The 27,219-nt window shown below is 45.7% G+C and overlaps 1 protein-coding gene across 1 annotated transcript in view; it reads right to left on the bottom strand.

Annotated features, from left to right (window-relative positions):
• The window catches only part of KCTD1 (potassium channel tetramerization domain containing 1), a 49,439-nt gene that overhangs the window by 5,569 nt on the left and 16,651 nt on the right, over positions 1-27,219 (bottom strand). The window contains exons 2-4 of the mRNA XM_066579648.1: positions 16,561-16,739; positions 3,301-3,445; positions 1,638-1,943 (exon numbers count right to left, since the gene is read on the bottom strand). Coding sequence (XP_066435745.1) covers positions 1,638-1,943; positions 3,301-3,445; positions 16,561-16,739 — 630 coding nt within the window. The remainder of the gene's footprint in view (positions 1-1,637; positions 1,944-3,300; positions 3,446-16,560; positions 16,740-27,219) is intronic.

Raw genomic sequence — 27,219 nt, 5'->3', positions numbered from 1 at the left:
GACCTCCCCCATAAGAAAGTCCTTTTATTCGGACCTATAGAATAATATTTAGGGGCAGCGCTCTGGGTATATGTAAGCTACTAAAATGTGAGCATAAATAGTGTGAACTCACCAAAGGTTTGTGGTCTCACCCAAAGCGAAGAGCGAACCACAAGTCAAGGAGGTGTCCCAAAAGCCCAAAGGGCATCTTGGAATCCTATGTACTAAGTACATCCATGAAAGGTGGAGAATGAAAGGGGTTACGGTACAGCCCCGAAACGCGTTGCACCTGTACACCTACCTATACTCTCTGCAGGTCTTTCTGTTTATGCAAGTTTAGTTTCCAAGTTCTTTCAGCAGAAAGGTTTAATTCTCTGCTCACCTTTTTCCGCTTTACTACGAATTGGGGGGGTCTCAAGGATAGAGACCTCCCACAAAAGCCTCTCTTTGCATTTACTTATGGAATTGGTTCCTATGGAGCGCAGGACCTATTTTTCTTTCCTTTATTATTTTTTCAGACCTTTATCTTACCTACTCCTTATGAGCGCAGGACAATTTGTGTCCATAGTTTGTTTTGTTGCCCATTACCATGAAGTAGGTCTACTTGCCAGTTTCCCCCAAAAATAAGACCTACCTCGAAAATAAGCCCTAGCTGCATTACATAAAAAAAAAAAAAAAAGAAGTATAGGAATACATTACCTAGGTACGCTCGGTCCAGGTCCTCGCTGCTCTCCAGAGCTATGGTGCAGTTCACGCAGTCCTCGCCTGCCTACACAGGATCACTTCCACTTCCTGGTTATTCATAAATCCCGCCTCCACAAAGCAATGGCTGTGATTGGTTCTTCAAGTGCTGCATTGATTGGCTGAGCTGCAGCACTCGAAGAAACAAAATCACAGCAATCACGTCATGGATGTGGGATTTAGGAATTGGAAGAGATCCTGTGTGGGTGGCTGAGGACTGCAGGAACTGCGCCAGGGCTCTGGAGAGCAACAGGAGGGACCTGGACTGAGCCTGCTAGTTAAGTAAAATAAGACACTCCCTAAAATAAAATCTAGTGCCTCTTTAGGGGCAATAGGCACAAGAACAAAACCATAGGAAGTTTTAGTTGTGTATAATCTTTGGTGCACATTCCTATTAATTAGTACAATGATTTGTAAGTTGCTAATCGTATCCTTGAATCAGGCTGGATTCAGATGAACGTATATCAGCTGGGTTTTCATGCCCAGCCGATATACGTTGTCTCTCTCTGCAGGGGCGGGGGGGGGGGGGGGGGGGGGAGGAGGCTGGAAGAGCCAGGAGCAGTGCTCTGAGCTCCTGCCGCCCCCCCCCCCCTCTGCCTCCTCTCTGCCCCTCTGCACTATTTGCAATGAGGAGAGGCGGGACGGGGCGGGGCTAATTCTTGGCACTTAGCCCCACCCCACCCCCTTTCATTGCAAATAGTGCAGATGGGCGGAGAGGGGGTGGAGAGGAGGCGGGAGCTCAGTTCCTGCTCCTGGCTCTTTCATTCTCTCTCCTCCCCCCCCCCCCCCCCCCGCAGATGAGGACACCGTATATCGGCTCGGCGTGAAAACCGAGCCGATATACGGTCGTCTGAATCCACCCTCAGACTGACAAACTAGTAACACACAAAAGCATTACATTTTATTATTTCTTTTACCTGAACGGAGTTGAGGTGACAGTATCCATTGAGTGGAAATCTAATAACGTGTGTGGAGTCGTGGTTCCAGCCCGCATTAACCGAATTACACATCACATCCCCAATTTCCGGAAAAACTTCCTCTATTAGCGACTTGTCTCCACTCAACGTAATCCTTTCTCCGAGATCTGGGGCAACTCTAACAACTAAGCACTCGCAGGGCCTGGAAAACCGCCCGGCCTCCCGGTCCTGCTTCCACCGCTCCAGTTCCAGAAGCATGGGCTGAAGCTGAAAGTACTTGGCCTCTTCGTACAGCAGTGTGTAATCCTGGAAGAGGTCAAGAAAACATGAGAGCCATCCAGCACGGCTTCTACAAGACTAAATTACCTATTAGTCACAGCAAACAACATTCTATACACCTACATATAGTGTACTAGTCCAAGCTACTGCTCCCTAGTGATCGGTGAGGTTCTAGGATTATTGACGCAGTGATAGGTGCACATAGTCTTAAACCCCTTAAGGGCTTCTCCCCCCCCCCCCATCCCAAATTCATTTCCTCCCCGCGCTTTGCAGGATGTCTGTAGTTTCTATTGGTACCATTTTGGAGTACATAGAACTTTTTGATCACTTAATTATATTTCTTCTTAAAGATTGTGACCAAAAAAAAAAAAAAAAAAGCACAATTCTATGGTTGTTCTTTTTCTCTGACGACATTCACTGTGCGGGGTAAATAATGTGTTACTTTAATACGCTGGTCGCAGCAATACCAAATAAGTCGTTTTTTTTTCATTTAGATTTTACTATAAATGTTGAAAAAGGAAGTTTTTTTTTATTTTTTCATAATTAATAAAAATATTTTATAACTGATCCTTCCTTTTTTAGTTCCGTAGGGGGGACATGAATTTGCGAAGATTTGATTGCTCCTGTAGTATGACGTAGTACCACAATATTACATTATACCACAATCTGACAGGCAGTTTATCAAGCCACGCCGCAGGCACGGTTTGATAGACAATCTGGAACGGCAGCCCTGGTGGCCTTAAGACCCCTGGCTGCCATGGCAACTGAACAGCACCCCGCAACCTCATTTCGAGGAGCCCTCCAGGCCACCTTAATTCCAATCAGGGTATTTAAATAAAATGCCGGAGGCATTTGGAGGGTTAACAGCCGCGATCAGCGTGAATGTAGATTGCAGCTGTTACTGGCAGTTGTAAAAAACGGGCGGCACCCGCACAGTATGGGAAAGGATATCAGCCACCGATCCCCCGCCATACAAACCCTGAACGCACAAGACATAACTGTACGTCCTTTAGGGATTAACATCATGGGATCATCTCAGCAAAGATACTGGTGGCATATCGCTAGGATATGCCATCAATGTTCGATTGGCACAGGTGTGGGCCCTGTGGCTCTAGGGCAAAGCGGCGGTGGCATTAGGAAAGCACTGTGCCCCTTTTATCATGGCTCTTATGAGACGGGGTCTAGCAGGAGGCAATCAGTGGAAGAACCAACATATGCAGATTGGGCAGTTATTTATGCCAATGGCTGTGTGCCCACTGGGTTTGGTGGAGACCAAACATTTTTCGGCTATTTAAGATTACTAAGGTCGGGAACAATATAAGAACTGTACAAGTCACATAAAACTACTGATTTATACAAAAAGGTAGAAAAGACATTTACTCACTTTGAAATCATCAGAGATGAGAAGTTTCGATGTGCGCAAGAAGTTCAATATATAACGAAACATTTGGCCGTCTCTGTCGATGAAGTAATGTTGCTTTAAACTGTCCAAAACGATGGGCTCCGTTCCGTCAAACAGTCGTCCGATTCTGCGGGAGGACAATTCAATTCATTAGTTGGAGATCGGATACTGAAAGCGACACGACTAATATGTAAGAGAACCTGTACAAAGCAATGATCACATGTAGGACCCTGCACAGGCAGCGGGTGCTGGGGTCCAAGTCTGGGAATAGCAGATAGTTCGGGTTCGGCATAACATAAAACGGTCACGGTTCTTAGATATTGGAAGTGCTCTGCATGGAGTTATAGAAAGTTACTTCACCGCAGGAACTCCAATAGCTTACAAGGAAAAACTAGAATATGCAAGAAAACACGACAGTTCTGAAAGTAGTAGAACTTGCAATAAATAGATACAATTGCTTACTTTGTGAGCATACACGAGCTGCTTCGGCAAAGTCTGACCACAGGGTGGCACTGTTCAGGTAGCTAACTTTATCACTCAGTAAAGCAACTGTATGTACAGCGACAATTAAAGACAAAAGTAGCAAGAAACAGAATTATGTAGGATGGCAAGTACAATTCATTTTTATTTTGACTATTCGGAATGCACTCTGTAACATTGTGTGGTACTTCCAAAATAAGCATGGAAAGCACAATGGGTAAAGCAGAATATACACCTGGCCTTTACTGGAAAACCCCAAAACTGGGTAAAAAAACTTAAAGCTCAAATTTCGTGACAAAACAACATACAACTTGTGTCACAGATAGAACGTGCAATGTCAGTCATTTAACATCCAGGCTCGGCCGTTGGAGTCAGGACCTGGATGTAGTGGGCACAGATTGACATAGGGGCTGGCAGGGAGGCTCAGTCCAGAGAGCCAGAAGCAGTTCCGCTATGTTCACACGGCGCTGATCTGCTGCGGATTCTGCTGCACATCTGAAACAGATTTCATCTCTTCACCCTTTTCAGTTGAATTCAAATTGAAGTCTGCCTCAGATCTGCACCAGAATCCGTAGCAAAATCTGCAGCACATCAGCGCTGTGTGAACAGTTCCCAGGCCTGGTCCAAGTTGGGGGAATGTGTCCTTGAATTTGTGGATGTAGAAAATGCAGGTCTTACATACATAGGAGGTGGCTAAAAGGCATCTCTAAAGAGCAGCCCACAAATCACATATACCCCACACCGCACGAACCAGCTCACCGTGGACACAATACGGCCAACTTCCTAGTGATGGTTAAGTATGAAGAACGGCGCACGGACCTACAAGGTGGTTATATTCGTGAGCAGCTGCTATAGCGGAGGAGACAAAGCCCATGTCCAAGGCCGCTTCCACATCTGCGTGGGGGGGGGGGGGGCATTCTCCTGCTCAATTTAGGGATCCATTTGAAGCTGTTTGCACACGAACAGGTCAGATTCCGCATGCGGAGTCACGCAGCGCCGTCCGCACGCACCTGTTCTGTTGCCGTCTTTTCTGTACTGACCCGGGTGGCTCGCCATCGCACATGCACAGTACAGATTTTTTTCCCTGCGCCATCACTAGGAGACAACGTGGAATCCGTAACCTGTCCACAATGTTCATTGCGGACGGGCCGCACAGCTTCCATTGACTTCAATGGAGGCCGTCCGTGTGGAGCCCGCATGAAGATTGAGCATGCTGCAATTTTTCCTCCGCAAGTGGAAATTCCAATTGATTTCCGCTCATGTGTAGGAAGCAGCGGATCTCCGCCAAAGTAACAGGCGGTATATCTGCTCGTGTGAGGGAGGCCTTACTCCCCTTTCACAAGCACGATCCCTACTCTGACCCCCTCTGAGCCAGAACATTCTGGAAGCCTTTGTAGTGTCCTTTTGTTACAGAACGACAGTTCATCAGCATGGCCATCATATATGTCCGACTAGCCGCGAGCCAGAGGGGGGGGACAACAACAATACAGCTGCTCACCCTGGAAAGGGGTTTTCTCTGATGGCCAACTACTGGCTGTGTCTGGTACTGCACCTTAGCTCCACTCTTAATGTTGTAGTTGGACCAGAATTCCGTCTGGCCCCGGGCGGGACAGGCTTGTTTTGTTACAAGCACAGAGGAGGTTTCTTGGAAATATTCTCTATATGGAAATAAGAGCTGTCAGGTACTAGAAAGTAGGCGAACTCTTCCAAACCTCTCCCTGTTTCTCAGCAGTATCCACTCCCTAAAAACCAGTCTGCACCGGCCAAAACTCCATCTCCAGCGAAGAGAACAAGTTGGTTTATGATTGGCTTTGGTTTTGAATGATGTCAGCTTCCTTATGCAAGCCGACAGATGACATATGAATATTGCCTACAGGTAAAATCCCATAAATCCCCATGGTGTGTCGGCGGGCATTATGGGCGAGTAAAAAGGCCATCTGTACTGAATAGTGCAAATGTACAAAAAGATCTGCAATGTCAAACCTAAAAAAGCCCCAAACCAACCAATCCTCTCCACTACACCCCAATGCGTAGCACTGGGACCTTGCTCTGCGGTCCTACTGACTGTAGTAGGACCCCCGCTGCAGAGGCTCTTCAGGGAATGGGGAGCTCCATCGCCTTGTCTTCATCTTATGGATGAAATAACATGAAACCATGCAGTTAGGGAGCCACACTTTGTGTTCAAGGGGTTATCTGAGAGTCCTTAGGAATTAAAGGGGTATTCCTAACTCAGACTATCCACAGGATGTGCCATAAAATTCGGATAGGTGCAGATTCCAGGGGTATAGAAAGGGTATAGGGGAATAGAAATAGTGCAATAGTTGCCGTGTACAAATCCTACAAGCCGATTCCCTCATTTCTAAGAATGAAGTGATTCAATGTATTTTATATTGTAATAATTAGTTATAATTACAAAGACAGAACTCAAACCAGAGAACTAATGCCATGTGGTTATACCGAGTGGGTTGGGTAGGACCACACCTGGAAATACTTCTCTATTATCCAAATGTGCCTTAAAAAAGACAAAATTATAAAGTTATTCTTAATTAAAAATCTCCTACCGTCGTGTTTTTACAGCTCTAATACAGGCCTACTGTACGTGTGTCGACAGTTACTACTACAGAGTAACCCTGTGTGGTCTGATCCCACAGTCCTCCTCCCTTAAGGCCCTTTTACACGGACTGAAAATCTCCCGATTCTCGCTTGCTGAGCTGGTGAAATCACCACCAGCTCGTTGAGAAATCATGCAGTTCTTAAGCTGTTTTGCCCAGTAAAACGTCAGCCGAAAATCCCGGCCATCTGAAGCATTGCATTCCAATGCATTTATTCAGATGCGCGATTTTCCGTAGCGCAAAATTAGTCAGCCATAAAGATAACGCACACGCTGCAGATTCGGGCTGCCCACTTTTACGCATGGCCGAAAAGATAGGGGGGACCGAGGATGTGTGGCCGCTGCGCCACTCTTTTCAACAGGGCTGATGGAAATACCAAAGGGCTTGCCGCTCTGCTATCTCCACTGTAAATGAACGGATCGACAGCGTGCTTGTGTGACCCGTACTTCATTCAGTGCTGCACCCCTTGAAGTGAGGAGGGCGCTGAAGGGAGCACTGGTTGAGTAATCACGCTGATTCTCCATTCATTTTCTTCTTGGGATTGGTGGGGGTCTCCTGTAGATCGCGGATCACTTGTAACCCTGGTACAACCCCCTTTAAGGCCATTCCCGTAACAAACGGCCCCTGGGATATCTATTAATATTGTACCGGGACCCGGCCGTAAAGCTTGGGGCCAATCTGAGGACGCGTATGGTTCACATTTTCCAATCCATCCAGCAGAAACCTGATGCGTCTTCTCCCCGCAGCAGGAAATAACATCATGCAGGCTTTCTACCATTGAATTACAGTACCTTCACTAAATGACGGGTTATTATCTGCACTAAACCATGGGTGGTTAGTCCTGTGGATTTGTGTCCTATTTTCTACACCCAGTTTAAAAGGATTGTGCGCTGCCCATGCATTATGTTCCACTTGTGATTCATGGGGTTTTCTGCTGCTGAGAACGTAATAGTCCCCAGACTTGTACACATTGTTTACTGTAGGATTACGAAAGGTTTGGTAATTATATGTGTGAACACGTGACATCACCTCAGAGGCACTCGGCTCTGCCGCTGCCTGTGAAGAATGCCGGAGTCACATAAGGTCACCCTCTGCTCCGCTTGCAGGCACCCACAAGTGACTTGACAATTTGTTTTCAGCTTGCAGGGCACAACATGCCTCTGTAAAAACACCTAAAACATGCCAATTGCTTACAGTCTACAGCCAGGTGTAATTAGAAGAGCATGAGAGATATATCTGGACCTGACAGATTAGAAGAAAGGGATATACTAAAAGTGACACATTAAGTCCTTAAGGAGGACCTGTCATGCCCTCATGTCAGCGGGGCCAGATGCATCTTCTGCAGCCACAGCCCCATCGGTTCCAGGGAGGTCTCCCTTTTCGCTCTACTCCCTCCTGTTCCCTCATTTCCCACGTCATGTGTCAGGTGGGCGGTTCCAGTTTACTGCCAATCATCCAGTGACAAGGAGCAGTGGGAACCACCCATTTGACACATTCACGCTGAAACGAATAAGAGTCCGTAAGAGGGAACGGGAAGGAGTGGAGGGAAAAGTCAGACATTGTTAGAGTCAGAAGGGCTATGGCCACAAAGCTATGCAGCCAGGCCCGCTGACATGAAGACATGGCAGGTGCTCTTTATATAAGGACCTAAAAAGGAGGCAGGGGGATTGCACAGGCATAGAAAATGTGTGCAGGCCTGGTTAGAGTATTCAGACCAAATATTGTTTGTTAAAACTAGTCACTGAAGGCAAAAAACACTAGAACATATTGTTACAACAGCCAGATATACTCCCTAGTGGCCATATCTTATGTAGCACTAGATGACAGAAGCCCAGGAATTAGGAGGACCTGACACCTGTCCTGACTTGTGCGCTTTATATGTACGCCCCATAAGAGAATACAGTAGAAACCTTTCTTACAACTCTGGGTTTTACTTTTCCTCTGTTATTACTGTGAGAACTTTCTAACAACTGGGTGTTACTATTCCCCTTGTCAGAGAGGGCTGCTCCCACATTCAGCACAGACCGGAGAGTGTCAGTATGCAGGGACAGGACCCCAACTGCTAACTGCCAGTTGTCAATTTACTTGTAAATTTGTAGGAGGAACACCACAACGTAGACCTATAAGAAAAGATGCTCCAGAATTGCCATTTAATGTGAAATACAATCATTTACTAAGGCCCACAGACAGATTTTCACTGCAGAATTCGTGGCCAGACGACATGCTATGTTAAAAGATTCTTCCCTGCACACGGACGGAAATCAACTGTGACTTTCTGCTCGCAGGGGAGAATCGCAGCATGCTCTATTTGGTGTGAAAAACTCGCACAGTCAATAGAAGCCGTCCGTCCCGCGGCACTTCCGCAGTGAGCACTGCAGAAGTATTGCAGTAATCCATGTCATAGCCCTGCACTGGCACACCATGCCCTGCACACACGCGCCCGATGAGACACTCGTGGCGGATCCGGGCAGGCGAGTATTGGTCTTTGGCCGTGGGCACACGCATATGAACATGCTCTGCGTGCGCAGAAAGTAAAGTAAAATACAGACACACACAAATCAACCCATAAAGTGCATGCAAATCCATGGAGCTGAAGTGCGCATATCATCGCATACGCCCGTGTGAAGGAGCCTTTAAAAGTACCTTTACAAGGAAAGCCATTCCGGCAACCATGGCTCCTTGCTTCACACAGGAGTGATAATCTGTCAGAGAGTGGAACCAGATCTCTTCCATCCGCCCTCCTCTAACAGACAGTTGCTCAAACACTGAATGACCCTTGTCTACAATGAGCGAGAAGTCGCTCAATAGTCGTTCCGTAATGACGTCTCGTCAGTGCCCTGTGTATGCAGGCCAACAGGCACTCAGAATCGCTCGTTTGAATCCCTACCAGCCTGCGTAAAACGTACCTTTATTCACCAAATTTCCCTAGTGAAACCCTAAAGGACCATTTACACTAGACGAATGTTGGGCAAACAATACAGACACTCATCCCCGCACATACTCGCTTCTGTGCCGTTACACAGGAGCTAGTACCCCTGGCTCTCTGACAGAGCGGTCAGCAGGGGGCCGAGGCGGCAGGAGGAGATTTGTGTCCCTGATCCTCTCCGTTCACTTTAGCAGCGGTTGTTCAGTACTCAACGGCTGCTGTTTATACTGACCGATCATCGTTCAGGATTTTATGCAGCATAAACGATGAGCGATGATCCTGAACGATGAACGTTCAGCGTAAATAGCAGCTGCTCAGTACTGAACAGCCGCTGTGTTAAGTGAATGGAGAGAGACGGGGGAGAGTGAGGAGAGAAGTCTCCACCTGCTGTCCCGGCCCCTTGCTGGCCGCTCTGTGAGCGAGCGATACTCCCTCCTGTGTAACAGCACGGGAGTGAGTATGTGCGGGGACGAGTGTCAGGCATCATTTGCCCGACATTCGTCCCGTGTAAATGGGCCTTTAGGCCCCATTCAGATGGTAGTATTTATTCAGTATTTGGTATTCGTATTTGTAGGCTAAATCTAGGGATAGACTACACAGAGTAAGACAAATGAAAAAATGTGCAATTCTTGAACTAACTCCTGGTTTTGGCTTACAAACACTGATGCCAAATGTCTGAACAGGGCCTAAAGAGCAGTGATATAGCGTAACTGCCACACGATGCAATTACCCACCAAATTAATTATATACACACACATACCTTTTCCTACATAAAAATAATTCCAAGACTTTAGAAACGAGCAGCATATTTATAATCACTCTCTAGAATAAGTTCACCTATATCCCTATGAGAGCGCGGCGTCAAACTAGCAGAGAAGAAGCAATTCTATGGAAAATCTATTTAGCCATCACCTCCATGTGTTTGGATGGTTAAAGGGCAACCAATAAGAACACGAAAATATACAAATTCCCTGCAAACGGTGCCAGCAAAACCACAGTTGCAGAGCAGCTCTACTAAGCGCTCTGCTGCCCCCCTATGTATGGCAGGCTGCAGCAGGTAATAGCACACCACAATAATATAGCTTCATGTAGCTCATCATCAAGGAGCAGACAATGTCATTAGCAGGGCAGTCCGCTTATCTGAGAAGTGCTGGAGCTGGGATCTTAGCTGCCATCAGCATGTTTATGCCTCACAGTCATCTCCAGACTGTCAAGCTGGCAGTAAAGTAACTTCACTTTAAAGCAAGGAGTTCTTCTAGGGGGATGAAGAACTCCAGTCCCTCTCTCCCAGGGGAGATGCACTCGGGGTCACTATCCTGGAGGTAGGAGTTTAGCCAGTACAGGACAGATCTCCAATTCCCATCTGCAAAGATTCTGCATTCCCTGAAGACGTCTGACACGGCCACTCTGGGGGCAAGACATGGGACTTGACTCTCCGGTCTGCCAGGAGGCACCGCAGCGGAGCTGACATTTACTCTGACAGCGTGTAACTGAAGGTGCAGGTCTCTAAATAGACGGTCAGACTCAGTTAATACAAACGGCATTAAAGCCTTAACCCATATTGCTCTTGACATGCGGCTTACAATTAGCAAGGCACTAAATGTAGCATTGTCACTGCATACAGAAGGCCGGGCCGCTCCTAATTAGTGCGCAGAAACCAAGTGCGACAAATTTATAAAGAGGTGCTCGCCTCTAAAGAAATCTGGAGCATATGGGGCACGTCCATGTGCCGGAATGTGAATGTATGCCAGTCATGAGCACAGTCCCACTAGAAGTTAATTACGTTAAATCTCTCGGGCCATAGAAAGCCTGTGTTTAGGGATCAAAGGGTTTTCGACCTGAAATACCAGACACTTTTTTTAGTGATTTTATGAATGTGGTGGTTTTATTGTCCTAGTTAAAAAAAAATTTTGGGGGGTGGACATGGCAATGGTTTAGTATGGCGTGAATAGTTGGTTTTTTTTTACATATATTACATATCTATATCCCTGTCTCCGCAATAATAAGGCAGGGTCATATATATATTAAATATAAAAAAAAAATTATATTATATATATATATATTTTTTTCCCTTTCTTTTCGTTTATAAAAAAATTAAAAAATCTTACAAAGTAAAGCAAGTGTTACCGCAGGTGTCACGGATAAGCAGGTCAACGCTTTAATGTACACGACTTTCATTGTTAACTACTTGCAGATTTATAGCATCAACGTCAACGATATACTTCATCCATATCAACACCGAGGTGGCTTGACTACCCATCACTTTTGATGGCAGCAGACTATAAAGCTCTGTGGGACGCGGACATTCTTCAGAGAATCATTTTTCACATTTGCATTGACTGTTTCTGTTGCTCTAAGACAGGAAAGGTTTTCATTTGTTATCTAAGCTGTAGGGCCTCCATGTCCACCCTTGGCACTTAAAGGTGGGGGGGTGGGGTGAAGAAAAATCAATGAGCCGTCATCAATCAGGACGCAGTCGGCACATTCAGGTTACCAAAGTTTTTCCTTTCCTTATTTCAGCGACAGCTGCATTAATCTGTATGTACAACTACAAGGACCGGTCAAACGTTACATGGTAAAGACCGGTCATATATGTAGACCCATTGTATCAGATGTGATGAGCGTGAGCAGCATACACACTGTCTTCCAGCTAAGACCGGTTTGGGGATATTGTGAAGGTGTGTGCCAGCGCATGGAGGCTGAACATCTCTTAGGCACCGTATGTAGAGGGAGATCTTGTAGGAGCAAACACTTCTGGACATCTGGCATTCAATGGAAAATTACCTTTTTCTGTTTCATGCACTCAGATTACAGATTTTTCTGTTGTCCCACTGCAGACTTAAAAGGGACCCTCCAGTTTCACTATAAAATTCTGTCCCAGCGCAGGAGTATATCACCTGCAGCTTTTCTCAGCTACCCCTCCAATCGCAGGGTCCAATCATAACGTGAAGAGCTCTGGCCAATCAGAGAGTAGGTATAGTATATTATAAGCCTAAAACAGCCAGTGCACTGTGGGGACTTAGGTAGTCTGAAGATTGCGTCAGCCAGGTCCCAGAACCAGTGAATTGGAGGGACGGAAAATAAAAACAACGGCAGGCAATTTACCCCCATCTCCTCTGGTCCTGGGACAGAATTTTGTTTCGAAACCAGAGGTTCATTTAAAAGTAAAAGGCCCCAAATTTTATCAACGGCAGCCCTATAATGCCCTGTGTAAAAAGAATCCAGACGGCTGCGTTCACATCAGCATTTTGTTTTCACTTTTTCTGTTCTCTTCTTACAACAGAAAAATGTAAAAAAAAAAAACCTGATACAGTGAAATCCCCAGTGATTTCACTGGGGCATTTTTAGTTTAAGTTTGCTTCAGTTCTGTCTGGTGTCCATTCTACAACATTACCCCCCCCCCCCACACACACACACACACACAAAAAAATGGAGGCCAAACAGAATTGACCTTTCTACTTTTTTTACATTGTACTCTATAGGAGATGGACAGAACCCCAAAGTATTCAGTTTGTGCCCCGTTTAATACAAGTGTGCATGTGTAGTTGTAAAATAGAGCTGTATTTCAATCAAAGAAACAGATCCATTAAAGACTGATCAAAAAGCATGTCTGATGCAAACTATTCACTTTTGTGTGACGGATTTGACAGCTTTGGTTTACATCAACAAGGGTGGATTCACATCTGCGCTGGGGATGCTGCTTTCCCGCTCCGTCTGTGGACAGAACAGTGCCGGGCGGACCCCATTGACTGGGGTGGCGTTTGGACGAAAGGAAAAGAGCTGCAGGCCGCGTTTTCTTCTGGTATTTTCAACCACATCAGTGACAAAATTTCTGGCCAAAGGTTCCAACTCAGATGAGAGACTTTATGTTTCAAGGACCCTTCGGCAATGGGCAAAAGACGACGTCAAAACACATACGGCTTTTGTCAGTCATAAAAAAATGGCGGCTCCTGTTCTGCGTTATTCGGCACGAGGAGCCATACCAGGCCACACTTCTGTAGGCTACCGTACCGATACTCCAACATAAAAGTGAAAGTCAACAGACTCGAGCCTTTACCAGTGAACAGGCCTATAAAATGAAAGCGTGCCTCATAATACACTAGGACCATAATGTTTAAACCGTTCCTTGTTTCCGGCAAACAAAAGCCCCGACCTCCTCATAAGTCCCGTCTACTGTAACTAATAACAAGATGCTGCTCGCAAAGAGGATTTAGTGCAGAAGTGCCGCTCCTGGAGTCGGCGAACAATAAGAAAACCCGCTCGTGTTAAGTTGTGAAAACGGCCTTCAATGAAAGAGCATTCTGCATATAAAAAGTCTTCCTAATATTCCTAAACCCTCGTGAATATGTATGAATGCCTCTATAACCAACGCTTAAGAAAAAAAGCAAACCACAAGGAATGAGTGCGGATAAGCTTTCTGCAAAGAGCACAGAAAATATTACAATTTCCCCATCAGCAGAATATATCTACATAGAGGATTTTTTTTTACAAATCTTCATGAGATCTATGAAAACTGCTTCAAGACAGAACTGAACTCAACCAAAATTCAGATCCATGCCAGCGATTTGCTGCTAAACAATAAGATGCAAAAACCCAGCGCCCTTCCTGAACAATGGTAAGTGGCGTTCCAGGAAAAAAAAAAAAAAGTTTGCTGGAAATTCTGGGAAAGCATCTGAGAAGCTGGCATATTTGCCTCGGAGCTATATACACACCCTGAAAGTTGCCCAGGGTGGAGAGCGGTAGAAAAGGTCTGAGAACACTTCATTGTGCAATACCACACAGGTGCCAGAGCTACTTAGTAACTGCATGATATAATAAGGACAGCCTAAAGAAGATCAGATTTCTTAAAAAAAGCGCCAGGAGCCACTGGCGCCGTACCAAGGCAGTGCCTTCCATTCCATAGAGAGGTGGACTACTGAAAAACAAGCAAGTTGTAAAATTATATGCACCAAAAAGTCCAACTCCAGGCTAGTACTTTACTGCGCACAGAACTGCAGGGGCCAATCCAGCTCGTAACAGTAGATTCTGTGCCCGCCTTTACTATGTATTATGCCACTCATTTTCAGATATCAGACTGGTATGAAGAACAAGCCAACGTTACAAGGAATACATAGCAGCTTTATAATATGCCCCCACCTTACTCTGTACATATGGGGCAGATACTTGTTTTCTCACTTCTTGTTTGCTCATAGTTTAAAAACTCATTCTATTATTCCTCTAAAGGAATTCAGCTTTCCATGCACAGAGCAAGCACATATGAACAAGCAAAACTGCAGTATAAAGCATGGCGGTGGGACACTGTCCGAGATACAACAACCTGCATCTTATCAGAAATAAGACTAAAGGAAGCTTTCTCACTATATTCACATATGGAAGATGTAGGTCCTACCACTGGGACTCATATCTCTAGAACGGGGGTCCCCAAACCGTATCCCGATGGCCGAAGTATCCTGACTGCAATAGGTGGCCAGGTTCACAGAAAGCACCCGATGCTACACTGTTACCCAGTCTCACAGGTTACAGAAACAGAACGCTTGACTGTTTACATAGACATCGGCCACCTACTGCAGTCTGGATACTTCAGACATCGGGATGGGGTTGGGGGATTCTTATTCTATAAGTTAGGCGTGATCCATATCTCACAGACATTTATCAGACCATAAAAGTCTGGGACAAGACTTATATGGTCCGAAATAAATAGCGAGTACCTGTCACATTGAAAGTGTAGTCCGATCTGCAGGCAGTATGTAAGTAGAGCAGGAGGAGCCGAGCAGAACAATATATAGTTTTATGGGGGAAGATTCAGTACAATTTGTATTTGATTCATTTAAACATTTGCTTGTTTGGAGCTGAGGAGTCCAGTAGGCGGTCCTCACAGTGACTGACATCCTGCACTGTATGACTGTACAGAGACAGCTGTCAATCGCCAATAGGAGTCCAGTAGGCGGTCCTCACAATGACTGACAGCCTGCACTGTATGACTGTACAGAGACAGCTGTCAATCACCAATAGGAGTCCAGTAGGCGGTCCTAACAGTGACTGACATCCTGCACTGTATGACTGGACAGAGACAGCTGTCAATCACCAATAGGAGTCCAGTAGGCTGTCCTCACAGTGCCTGACAGCCTGCACTGTATGACTGTACAGAGACAGCTGTCAATCACCAATAGAAGTCCAGTAGGCGGTCCTCACAGTGACCGACAGCCTGCACTGTATGACTATACAGAGATAGCTGTCAATCACCAATAGGAGTCCAGTAGGCGGTCCTCACAGTGACTGACAGCTTGCACTCTATGACTGTACAGAGACAGCTGTCAATCACCAATAGGAGTCCAGTAGGCGGTCCTCACAGTGACTGACAGCTTACACTCTATGACTATACAGAGACAGCTGTCACTCTATGACTGTACAGAGACAGCTGTCAATCACCAATAGGAGTCCAGTAGGCGGTCCTCACAGTGACCAACAGCCTGCACTGTATGACTATACAGAGATAGCTGTCAATCACTAATGGATCTTCTCTGGATCCTTCATAAGGCTAAATTTCAGCCTGACGCAGGGTCCACATAAGACCTGTAAGCTTGCTGTAACATCATGTATTTTTGTTAGCCATTAAAAGGTATCATATCTACAAGATTACTTGGTTTCTCTCACTGAGAACAATCACACTTTGCTCTACTGGCTAACACTGTACCAAACTTTTTTTTTTTTATAATCTTCTTTGGTGCAAATTTCAAATATGGTGTGTAAGAGGCACAATTGAAAGTGAGGTGGACACTGCGTATTAAGTGTGTGTAATACGCGGTAGCATACGCTCATGTGAGAAAGCCCAGATTCATTTCCTACAAATACATATATCAATCTGCTCAGTTCCCCCTGCTATATAACATGCTATAGATTGGATATAGATCTTTTCAGGGCGCCAATTTTTAGGACTTTTCGGACCACAACCCGTACTTCCACTTTTGCTACAAACACACACCCACCCTCCAATAGGACCTCTGCTACTTTATTTCTTTTAATCCATTCCACCAGATCTAAGTCGCTGGCAATTTGTGATTTTATGCAGAAAATTGGCTATTTTGTTGCTTCTATATTCTCTGCTCTTACAGTAATAAGTACATATCCCCTGTCACTGGAAACCTTACAGCATTAACAAGAGTAGATTGTGTATTACTACACCTACAGAAAACACAAGCTCCCCGACATGTTCGCTGGACTTACCTGGAATCTGGGTACTTTGTTAGAGTTGCCAAACTGCTGGTGTACATGTGTCCACCAACATCAATGTGAACTGGTGCATTGGACTTGGTGAGTTGTGCAGGAGTGGGGATGCCTTGGTTGCTCAGGGGTGAGGCAGGTGATCTGGTGATCAGAGGTCTTGACATGTTGGGTCGAGTGTCCTAAGAGAACAAGACACAAATGAGATGATATTTTCTTGCACGCGGTCCACATCCAACTCAAATAGGAAACAGTAAAACACAGATCTCAATTAAAAATGACAAAATATAACAATAAATATCAGAAAAGAATTTAGAACCCAAAACATTTAAAAGGGGCTTTTCAGTCAGTTTTTATTCATGACCCATCCGGATAGGTCATCAACAGCTGATTGGCTGGGGTCTGCCGCTCAGGACCTCGAGTAATGGGCTTTTGGGGCGCTATTGTCTCATTTGTTGGATGTGAAGGAAAAATAAAGAGTTTGAAAGGATCTACAACACATAGTAAAATGTGGCACCAAGCCGGGTTATACAACGGTACTAGAAGAGGTGTGCACTAGAGTAGGGTTTTAGAAATAGGCACCATAGGCGTTGTTGACATCTAGGATTTTCTGCATGAAAGTCTTACAGAAATCCTGTGGAGAACATGGCGTAATTTACTGAGGATTGACTTGAGTGTGGCGAGTCTTGTATCATACGGCATACAGGGCCGAGGGGGGGAGGCTCCTGCTGCAGACAGACAGAAGAGAGTGAGGAGGAGGGACATGGCTGATCCACTGGGACAGGACATTTCTTTAGATATTCCTCACTTTTACATGCAATGCAATACAAAATACTAGAAGAGGAAATGGAGGAAAGAATCATGGGAAACTTTTTATTACATTTTCTATATTTAGTTTTCCTTTAATTTAATGGAATCTTCTGTTAAAAAAAAATAGAAAATAAATTTCCCAGCAATTCCAGCTACTCACTACTGTATCTATAGTAATAGTAGCAACAGTTCATTTGGTCAAATTAGTACATTTACAACTGCAGTACTTTTACTTCACATCTCAATAGCTTGCAGTCACATAATACTCTTTAGAAAGTTTTTTTTATCAGCCGCCTTACATGTAATAGAGAGACAGAGCCAGCACTGCACGGACAACCCAACTACTACCAGGGATGGCAAAGTTCAGTAGAACTCCGTAGTCTACCCATTTGTACTGCCAGTATACAGGCACATTATATGTATACATGTAATGATGGTGCGCCGCTCTAGGCACGATCATTTAAGGTCACTCCAAGACCATTAATGCAATGCATCTACAAAAAGGTACTCCTTATATACATCATTTCCATAAGTATTTTGTAATTAATGATGTTCACAAAGTAGATCTGTCCAGACTCAGATGCAGTGGATAATTTTTGCCATAGATCTCGCCGTGAATCTATAGCAAATCCACATTACAAATTTTGTTGCAAATATCAAACTCTGTACCAAGTTTCCCCAAAAATAAGACCTACCCTGAAAATAAGCCCTAGTTACACTACATGAAAAAAAAAAAAAAAGGAATATATTACCTAGCTGGCTCAGTCCAGGTCTCTTTATAGGTTCGGCGCGCCTTTTGCAGTCCTCAGCCGCTCGTACATCATTTCTTCCTGGTTACAGGATTCATAAATCCCACCTCAGGAAGCGATGGCTGTGATTGGTTCTTTGACTGCTGCTCAGCCAATCAATGCAGCGCTGGAAGAACCAATGCGATGGCTGTGATTGGCAATGGCTCAGTCAATACATAAATCCCGCCTCTAAAACACAATGGGTGTTGATTGGTTCATCAAGCGCTGCATTGATTGGCTGAGCAGGTGTTGAAGAACCAAATCACAGCCATTGCTTCCTGGAGGCGGGATTTATGAATTCTGTAACCAGAAAGTGATGTTGTATGAGCGCCAGAAGACTGCAGGAAGTGGAGAGCAGTGGAAGGGACCTGGACCGAGCCTGCTTGGCAAATATAATAAGACAGGGTCTCATTTTAGGGGAAACAAAGCAAAGGATGAAATACTCTGAAAACCGAGTGTGCATGCTGCGGACTTGAAAATATGCATCGTGTTCCAATTTCTATGCAGAATTTATCTGGTACATATGGATGGGATTTTACAAACCCCACCCACTTGTATTATACTGTGGAGTACCCACAAGGTCTGGACTCGACCTAAGGGCTCATGCCCACCATCGGGTTCCGCCTGAAAAATATCGCAGTGGAATCAGACCTGACAGATACCCTATATTCACCTCTCTGGATCCGCTGAAAGTTTCTCCCCGGCGCTGGGCGGTAATGCTGATTCCCGCGGTACTTCCGCTGTGCTCACAGCGGAAGTAGCACGGGACTAACGGCTTCCATTGACTGCAATAGAAGCTGTCCACTGGATTTCCCGCGTAGAATAGAACATGCTGCGATTCTCCCCCGTGAGTGGGAAAAAAAAAAAAAAAAAAAAAAAAAATCACAGTTGATTTCTGCTCATGGGCAGGGGAGAACCGTTACCATAGCATGTCTATGGACGGACATTGCTACGGAACTCGCGGCGGGCGTTTGACTGCGACTTCCACAGCACATTAGCCCTAAGGCTGTGCTTGGAGCTTCATTCGTCAATATATGTTGCGTAATGCTTCTGTGATATGTACACAGTTTATCCAAATAGCAACAGGGCACAAAACAACATCTTGGAGATCCACATTGGAGCTAATTGCCCTCTTGAGAGATGGGGACAAGGGCATATCACTCTCAATTACATTTGATCCTGGAGTGCAAGCAGATAATGCAATGCTAAGGAAACAACAGGCGTTAATTGATGTAATGAGAGGGTCTTTTAGAAATCCTCCCCACTCTGGTGTAGAGAACTGATAAGAAATAAATCCAGCCGTAAAAGGCAGAATCCACCCCTGCAGGAATCCATCATTTCAAGACGGGAGGGCCACAATTGCTGCACAGCTTGATCTGCAGTGCTTCAGTCTTGGCACAAACCATCAAGCGACAGCTCAATACGGCTTGCTTACAAATTATAGGCGCTCGCCGACCGCCTGCCTGCGAAGTATACAGCTGCTGTATTAATAGAGAGTGGAGTTTACCTTACAGACTCACATCTACTAAATATTAGCTTGGCTGGAACTACATCTTATCAAGTAGCAGATAAACAAGCGCTAAATTGGAGGTTCCCGAGAACAAACAGCGCGCTGGCATGTTTATGCGCCATGTGAAAAACGGATATTCCTATCTGGTCAATTTAAGGGGCCTCACAACATTAGCTAGCCCCCCACCCCTTATATCCATCATTCACTTCTACAGGCAAATATCTCTAGAACTGTAGATGGCGTTTATTTACCGCCAACGATGGCATCAAATCTGGTCATAGAAAAAGCTGGCATAGGAAGGCCTTCCACAAATTAAAAAAACGGAAAATCTATTTCTACATAGATCTGAATACAAAAAGCTACATGCAGGGGGATTCAAAAAGAAAGGTGCAAAAGTAAAGCCACTTTCTTCATCCACGAAGTGACATACAAGAGCCTGAAAAGATAGAAGAACTCTTCAAGTTTTGAATGCACCTTACAGATATTAGATGTGGGTAGTCAAGGTAGTCCAGTTTTGCTTAGACACATCTCGGCATATCCTGCAGTGGTGATGCGTTGAATTAGGTCATCTAGTGTCACCAATGGTGCCCACATCTAATACCTGTAAGATGCATTAAAAACTTGAAGAGCTCTCCTACCTTTTCATGAGATTCTGGCTGTTGTATGTCAACTCATGTATGAAGAAATCCGCTTTACTTTTGTACCATTCTTTTGAATCCCCCCGTACTTGCCTTCCATTTGACATAACTACAAAGGCCAGCGACTGGCTGGGTCACGTACCACGTAAGACAGATAATCACTAGAGCCACTAAACAAAGACGAGCAGGAAGCATTGGAAAACCACCTTAAGGGGCAACTAAACTTTTTACAAACTTCTGACGTGTCAGAGTCAAGTGAGAAGTTTTGAATGGTGAGGGATCAGGTGCCGAGATTCCCACTGCTCGCTAAAACGAACAGGCAGAAGCGCTCATCTGGGCACTGTGCTCATACGGAGGTTTCTGTTACTGCACTGAGCCGAGTACAGACTCCATAGAAAGCTTATGGAGTCTGCACACCACATGCAATGACAGCCGAACAGGTATAGCTCTTGACTGAGTGCTTCTGACCGCTTGTGTCAGCTATCGGCGAGGGTCTCACCTGCCGGATCCCCACGGATCAAAACTTCTGCCATATCACTATGATGTGCGAGAAGTTTGTGAAAAGTTTATTTACCCTTTAAGACACTACACCCCCTCTTTTTGGGGAGATGTGTGATAAAAGTGAACTATGAAAAGGTCTAATATTTTTAGAAAGTCTTGCTGTTTTTGGAATAGTAGAAACAAATGGCTTTTGGGTCCCACCACATCCTGATCACCCTAGACTTTATTACACTTGTGTTCAAACTAAAATGAGCCTAAGTGAAATTAGCCCACTATTCTTTTTCCCTTTAAACCTTTAACTACGGATTGTGGCATAATACATACAGTTCATGTATTAACACTATCTCTTTTCTTGGCCCCCACTGCTCACATGAGCCAACAGCTAGCATGACCCGCTTCCAGCTCCCCACCTCTGTACCCCTTGGTTTACCATCATATAGACTGCAGCTCCTACTACTGAGGCAGGCTGGGAAATGTAGTAGTAAATCTTAATGCAGGTGATGGCGGTCAGAACAGGAATGGAGAGGTTACTAGAAAAACTAATTAGGTAAAGAGTTTGGAATATATAATTAGTTCATTAGAATCACGTTTATGAGGGCAGCGGTATGACTGAAAAAGAAATAAATCCATGGGAGTGTTTCTTTAAAAAGGTTAATTAATACAGTTCCCAGAAGCAGTGACAACCTTGGGTGGAATGGCCTGTGTGTGAAGCATCATTATATACTATATATTTAAATACACTCATTTACCTGGACTGAACCGGATGACATTATGCAACCACCCTATGCAAATTGCATGCAGGGACAGAAACGTATCAAGTAACGTTCCGATGTATTACTTCGCCGGTTTACGCCCTTCCTATGATCCCAGTCGGCAGCTCGCCCCGTGGCAGGTGACAGACACGTATGGGCACAGACTGCGAGCTCCTTGCTAATTTGGGCTGCTAAATATAATATGTACAGCAGAATATATGGCTGGCAGTATGCAGTGCCCGCACGCTAAGCGGCCGCCCGCTTTGAAACAGATCGTCAACATTATTAGTACTTCTGGAAAAATAACCAATCAATAAATGATTACAGTTGGGCATTTTCTCAGCACATCAATCCTGTATAACTTCCATAAACTTATTGAAAACCGCCTCTGGCCCGAAGCCCTGGAATCAATGCAATCCATTAGATATCCGTATTTCACTTGCTCACAGCTCAATTGCCCAGCAAAGAGTTATCATCAGAGATGATGCATCTTCTATCCTAGTTTTAGTGCACGTCGGGTCACTTTGTGTTACTTACAATCCACTATGCCATGTAAAGAAACAAATTAGATGAGCATTTTTTCAGTCTTTACCTAGTAAATGCTAATGAAAAACGGCAGCATGAAATCTTGCGGTTACAGATGTTCTTTTATTAAAATATGTAAAGGACATCTATCACTTGGTTTTACAAGTGTAAACTAATTAGATTTGGAACATATACCCCGGGTGGATAATGGGATCCATCATTTTTTTCCCCATTTCCTCCAGTAGTCTGCGATTACGTGTAAACCAGGGGTGGTGCCCAACCTTTTCAGGTCTCTAAACCAAACTGGTACTCCATAAAGTAATTAGCCATTTCAATTGGTACGTTTTGGAGGGTTTTTTTGCCACACGCAAATGTATATGCTTTGCGCATGGAAAAAGAACAGTAAAATACGCCGATGCAAAAAAACATTGGGTATTAGTGTATCTTGACGCCACCAGAATTACAGGTGAAGCCAAGATACAAGGAGTTTAATGGGGTTGACGCCCCCTGTTACTGACTGGCTGTCCTGCATGCTCCCCGTTCTCGCCCTCACAGGTCCTGTAGCCATCGCAACTTATGAGCGGTTTTGCTAACACCGCCGAGGTCAGGAGGGCAGCGAGAGGAGTCGGGCAACCAGCGGGATGCTGCTAAGCTGGGAGACTGGTGGCAGGGAGAGCCTAACCAGGGCCGCCAGCAATCAGAGGTGCGGGGTGCGCAGAGCTGGGACACTGCCGCCGCCCAGAGGCACAGCAGCTGCGGCATTAATCGTCCGGGGATAAGCGCAGCAGGAGGTGGGAGACTGCAGCCAGGGAAAGGCACAGCAGGCCCGGCATCATATACTCCGGCGGTGGCTAAAGGACCTGTGAGTGCGAAGACAGGGAACACAAAAGGACAGCCAATCAAAAACAGGGGGCGTCAACCCCCTGTCAAATTCCTTGTATCTTGGCTCTACCTGTAATTCTGGTGGCGTCAAGATACACTAGTACCAAAACATTGTTTGTTCTGCAAAAATGCTACGCTCATGTGCGTGCAACGATACAAAACAGCCATGTTAATCTGGTCTATGAGGCAGGCAGCACTGAACTGAGGACTTCTAAATCAATGTAGCTGGGGTGACCTGGTTACTCTACTGGTGACTGTCAACGCTGGGCCACCGCTCATTAGTTCGCAACAACTCTCTCAAGGTACTGCTGCCGGGCACTGGCCTAGCTGCAAACCGAGAGAGAATTAGACAGGTGGTGGGAAGAGGTGCAGCCAATGTGCTGGGTAGCTCACAACTGCTCCGCCGAGTACTTCCCACCACCTATAGGCCACCAACATGTGACATGATCAGCAAGGCCTAGAAGAGGGACTACTATGCGCTGGACTAATTACTACCCATTGGCTCTCCTCTCCAGAGTGACTCTCCTATAGACTCCTGAATTGTAAGTGCCCACTCCCGGCTCCTTTCCCCCCCATGCCAGTGTCTCCGTACTACATTACTTTACAGTTACACAGTAGTAGTTGGGCGGGCAGGCAGACCACTGCAGTTTTTATATACAGGGCCAGCTGCATGAAGTTAAGTTGTCACCGACAGCAGCCCATGTATAAGGAAGCACAATCTACAGAGTAGTCGGCCCACTGGGAATTTTCCCGATACACTAAATGGCCACATTCACAGCCATCCTAGGTCACATTTGGTCCATGGGCGGATTTTAGAAAAAACACATTTGCCACTATTTTTTGAGTTACAATTGTGTAATGTTTCAGGAACTTTTGACATTTGCAAAAAAGTCTAAGGGTATGTTGACGTGGTGGAAATTTTCCATGGCGATTTCCGCCTTTAAAAAAACAGCAGGGATCCGCATATGGAATTTGCACTGTGAATGGGCAAAATCTGTGTGCGGAATTCCGATGCGTGAATGCGCATTTCCACGTCAAGAAGTGACATGCAGATTTTGACTTGGATTTTAGAGGCAGAATACACATTGTGGCATTCACTGTGACAAAATTCCATGTGAACATACCCTTAGGCTGCCTGTCCACGGGCGATTGTTCATTGTGTTACCCGCAGCAATGCTATGGAAAGCGCAGCCGCGGCGTCCACGAGCGGAGTATCATAGCGATACTCCATTCACGAGATCTAAGACGCGGTGTGCCACGATTTACCACGATTCTCCGTGGTGAGCCTTTCTGTCAGATAGGCTCACCGCAGAGAACTGTCAGTTCTCTCCCCTGCGGCGGAATATCGCTAGCCATATACCGTCTCGCCCATTGACAGGGGGCCTTAATGAAGTAAGAAGTACTGCGCTGCCTATATATTTTTAGAAAAACATACAGTTAAAGAGACTGTCACCATAGTTTTGCACCTTTCCTGGGGGGGGGCAGCACAAGGTAGTGACAGGCACACTGATGACAGATTTGTCTGCTGTGTGGATCTGTGCAGTAGTTTTGGAGAAACTTGGATTTTATTAGTGGCAGCATATGCACGGAGCACTACTTAAAGTAGTCCTGGATATGCAGGAACTGCAGGCTAGTCCTGCCCATCCCACCTTCCTGCCATTGATTGGCTGTTGCCTGCCTATTATGGTACATGGAAAGAGCAGCCAATCATTGGCTGGAGGGAAAGGTGGGTGTGGCTAGCCTGCAGCTCATGAATATGCAGGACTACTTCTGTGTCTAGGTGCTACTAATAAAATGCAGGTTTCTCCAAAACTACTACACAGATACATACAGCAGACATAGCACTGCAATCAGTGAGGCTTGCACTACATTATACTGCTGTCGGTGAGGACTACAAAAAGATGGTCTCTGTGAATGATAGTCAGCTGTACTTTTCAACATCCCCAAAAACCTCCCAAGGATTACATTATCACAGAGGCACAGATAACAGCTGAAGCTTACTAGGGGTCAGATCCGTGGCCAATACCAGAAGCAGTACATATCTACAGTATTCTATTGCTGCTCCCTGCTTACAGCCACATTGCCTGGGGAGATCGGAAATTTGTAGCTAAGCAGCACCCTTAACCAACAGCTGGCACTCTCCATGACAAGCCCAAATGATTCGTTACATACGATCTGCATGGAATTTCCTATGAAAACCTATTAATAAAAACCCACAAGGCTCAAAACACTTGCTGAAAGAGCAACTGTGAACACAAAAGGCTGAGATACATCCCTGTAGAAGAAAAATGTAATTTCACTACATTTCTGTATGAGATTCCTCAGTGGAGACATATTGAAACCTAAATTACATTCATATACACACTCAAAAAAAAAAAAAAAAAGAAAAACATTTGTTTTCAAAATAAAGCCCCTAGACCAGTGCTGGTGAACCTTTTAAAGACAAAGTGCCCAAACTGCAACCTAAAACCCACTTATCGCAAAATGCTAACATGTCAGGGGGTGGGGCTTCTTACGACGCATGATTTTACCATCGTCGTTCTAAAAAGCACAGGGCCGCTTCAAAATAGGCAGCGTGCAGATTTTAACAGTTTTTTGGATGCAGAAATGCTGCAGAATTTTTCACAGGAATTTCCACTGAGGACATTCTGCAGCATTTCCGCATCCAAAATCTGCACGCTGTCTATTTTAAAACAGCCCTGCCCATTTCCGCCACATGTAATACTGACCCCCCTGACAGCGGCCCCCAGTAGCAATAGTGACCCCCCCCCCCCAATAGCAGCCCCCCGTAGCAATAGTGACACTCCACAGCAGCCCCCTGTAGCAATAGTGACACCCCACAGCAGCCCCCCGTGCTCCCCCCCATTCCAAGACCCACATACTTACCGCTCTTCCTCGTTGAAGCGCCGCCGCTCCTCCTCCTCTGCCCGGCACAGCGCCAGCAGCGCTGATCGCAGGTGCACACTGACATCAGTGTGCTGCCGGACACCTCCTCCCCCTGCTCTCGTGGAACCAAGTAGGAGACGTAAGGGGAGGAGGATCCCGACTGCAAACTCGTGTCACAGTTTGCACCGGGATCGGCGTTGCTAGCAGCGCTGCTGAGTGAATGCCAGCACGGGAGCCGCTGGTATTCACTATGGTGGTGAGCAGCCGACGGCGATGTGTGCCAGCAGGGAGGGCTCTGAGTGCCACCTCTGGCACGCGTGCCGCAGGTTCGCCACAACTGCCCTAGAAGGAGTAGTTGTTTCGCTGCAAAACCTGGCATGCAGTTACATCTCAGGCAGATATGAAATGATTAGAGTTGTGGCGTGAGTGGCTGAATAGTCTTGTCCCCTGAAGCCCTAAAAAGTGATTCTACCTTGGGCCTTAATAAAAAAAAAAAAAAAAAAAAGATCCTAAAGGCTTATTGTGTGTATTGCACCTTTTTTCCCCACTTGTGTAAAGCTTCTTGCCAATCGAACATGTCTCTATGATGCAATTAAAGAGATTTCACCTAATTAACAGTCAGAGGGGCGCATTATTGGAAAGCGAGAAGCTGAATGGTTTAGTAGACGAATTGTCTCCATCGAGCCGTTCTGACTAACCTGTTAGGAGGTGTTGGGACCAGTGAATGCGTGAGGGCCACACACATGGTGACCAGGCTCAGGACGCCCTCAACAGGCCACCAGCAGAGATCAGCATCTGAAAAGCACCATCAGCTCCAACTGTTTTGTTGTCCGCCATCCAGAGACAGGTGGAACCATCTTTAAATACCCGTGTCTGTCAGAACCATTTCCAGGCGCTTGGCTGAAGGACATTCGGTCCCATGGCACTCATTACATGTACTGCCTTTGATACCCACTCACCGTCATCTGTTTGTAGTGGTGTCATGAATGACTAAACTGGACTGCTACAGGGTGGGACCGGGTTGTCGTTAGCTCAGTGATATGTTCAGTACATCCTGCAGCCACGTGTGTTCCTCTCATGCCAGGATATCCAAGAAGCATTGTCCAGCAGGTTAATACTTGGCCGCACACCACAAGGGGGGGGTGTCACAAAAATGTCTGCACAACATTGTCACAATTCTGTGGCTGCCGGTTGCCAGATTTATTGCCATTAGAACATGTATGGGACCATCTGGGATGCCAACTTTGACAGCCTATGAGTTTGCCCAATCTAGAAGCTTAGTTACAGTAAATGTGGACCGATATTCTGTAGGATACCATACAGAACCAGTATGCCTCCATGCCCACCCGTATCACATCTGGTATCCAACC

This window comes from Eleutherodactylus coqui, chromosome 9 (assembly GCF_035609145.1).
Source record: "Eleutherodactylus coqui strain aEleCoq1 chromosome 9, aEleCoq1.hap1, whole genome shotgun sequence".
Classification (NCBI taxonomy): Eukaryota; Metazoa; Chordata; class Amphibia; order Anura; family Eleutherodactylidae; genus Eleutherodactylus; species Eleutherodactylus coqui.
Note: the sequence above shows the minus strand (reverse complement) of the source record. Positions and strands in the feature narration are given on the sequence as shown.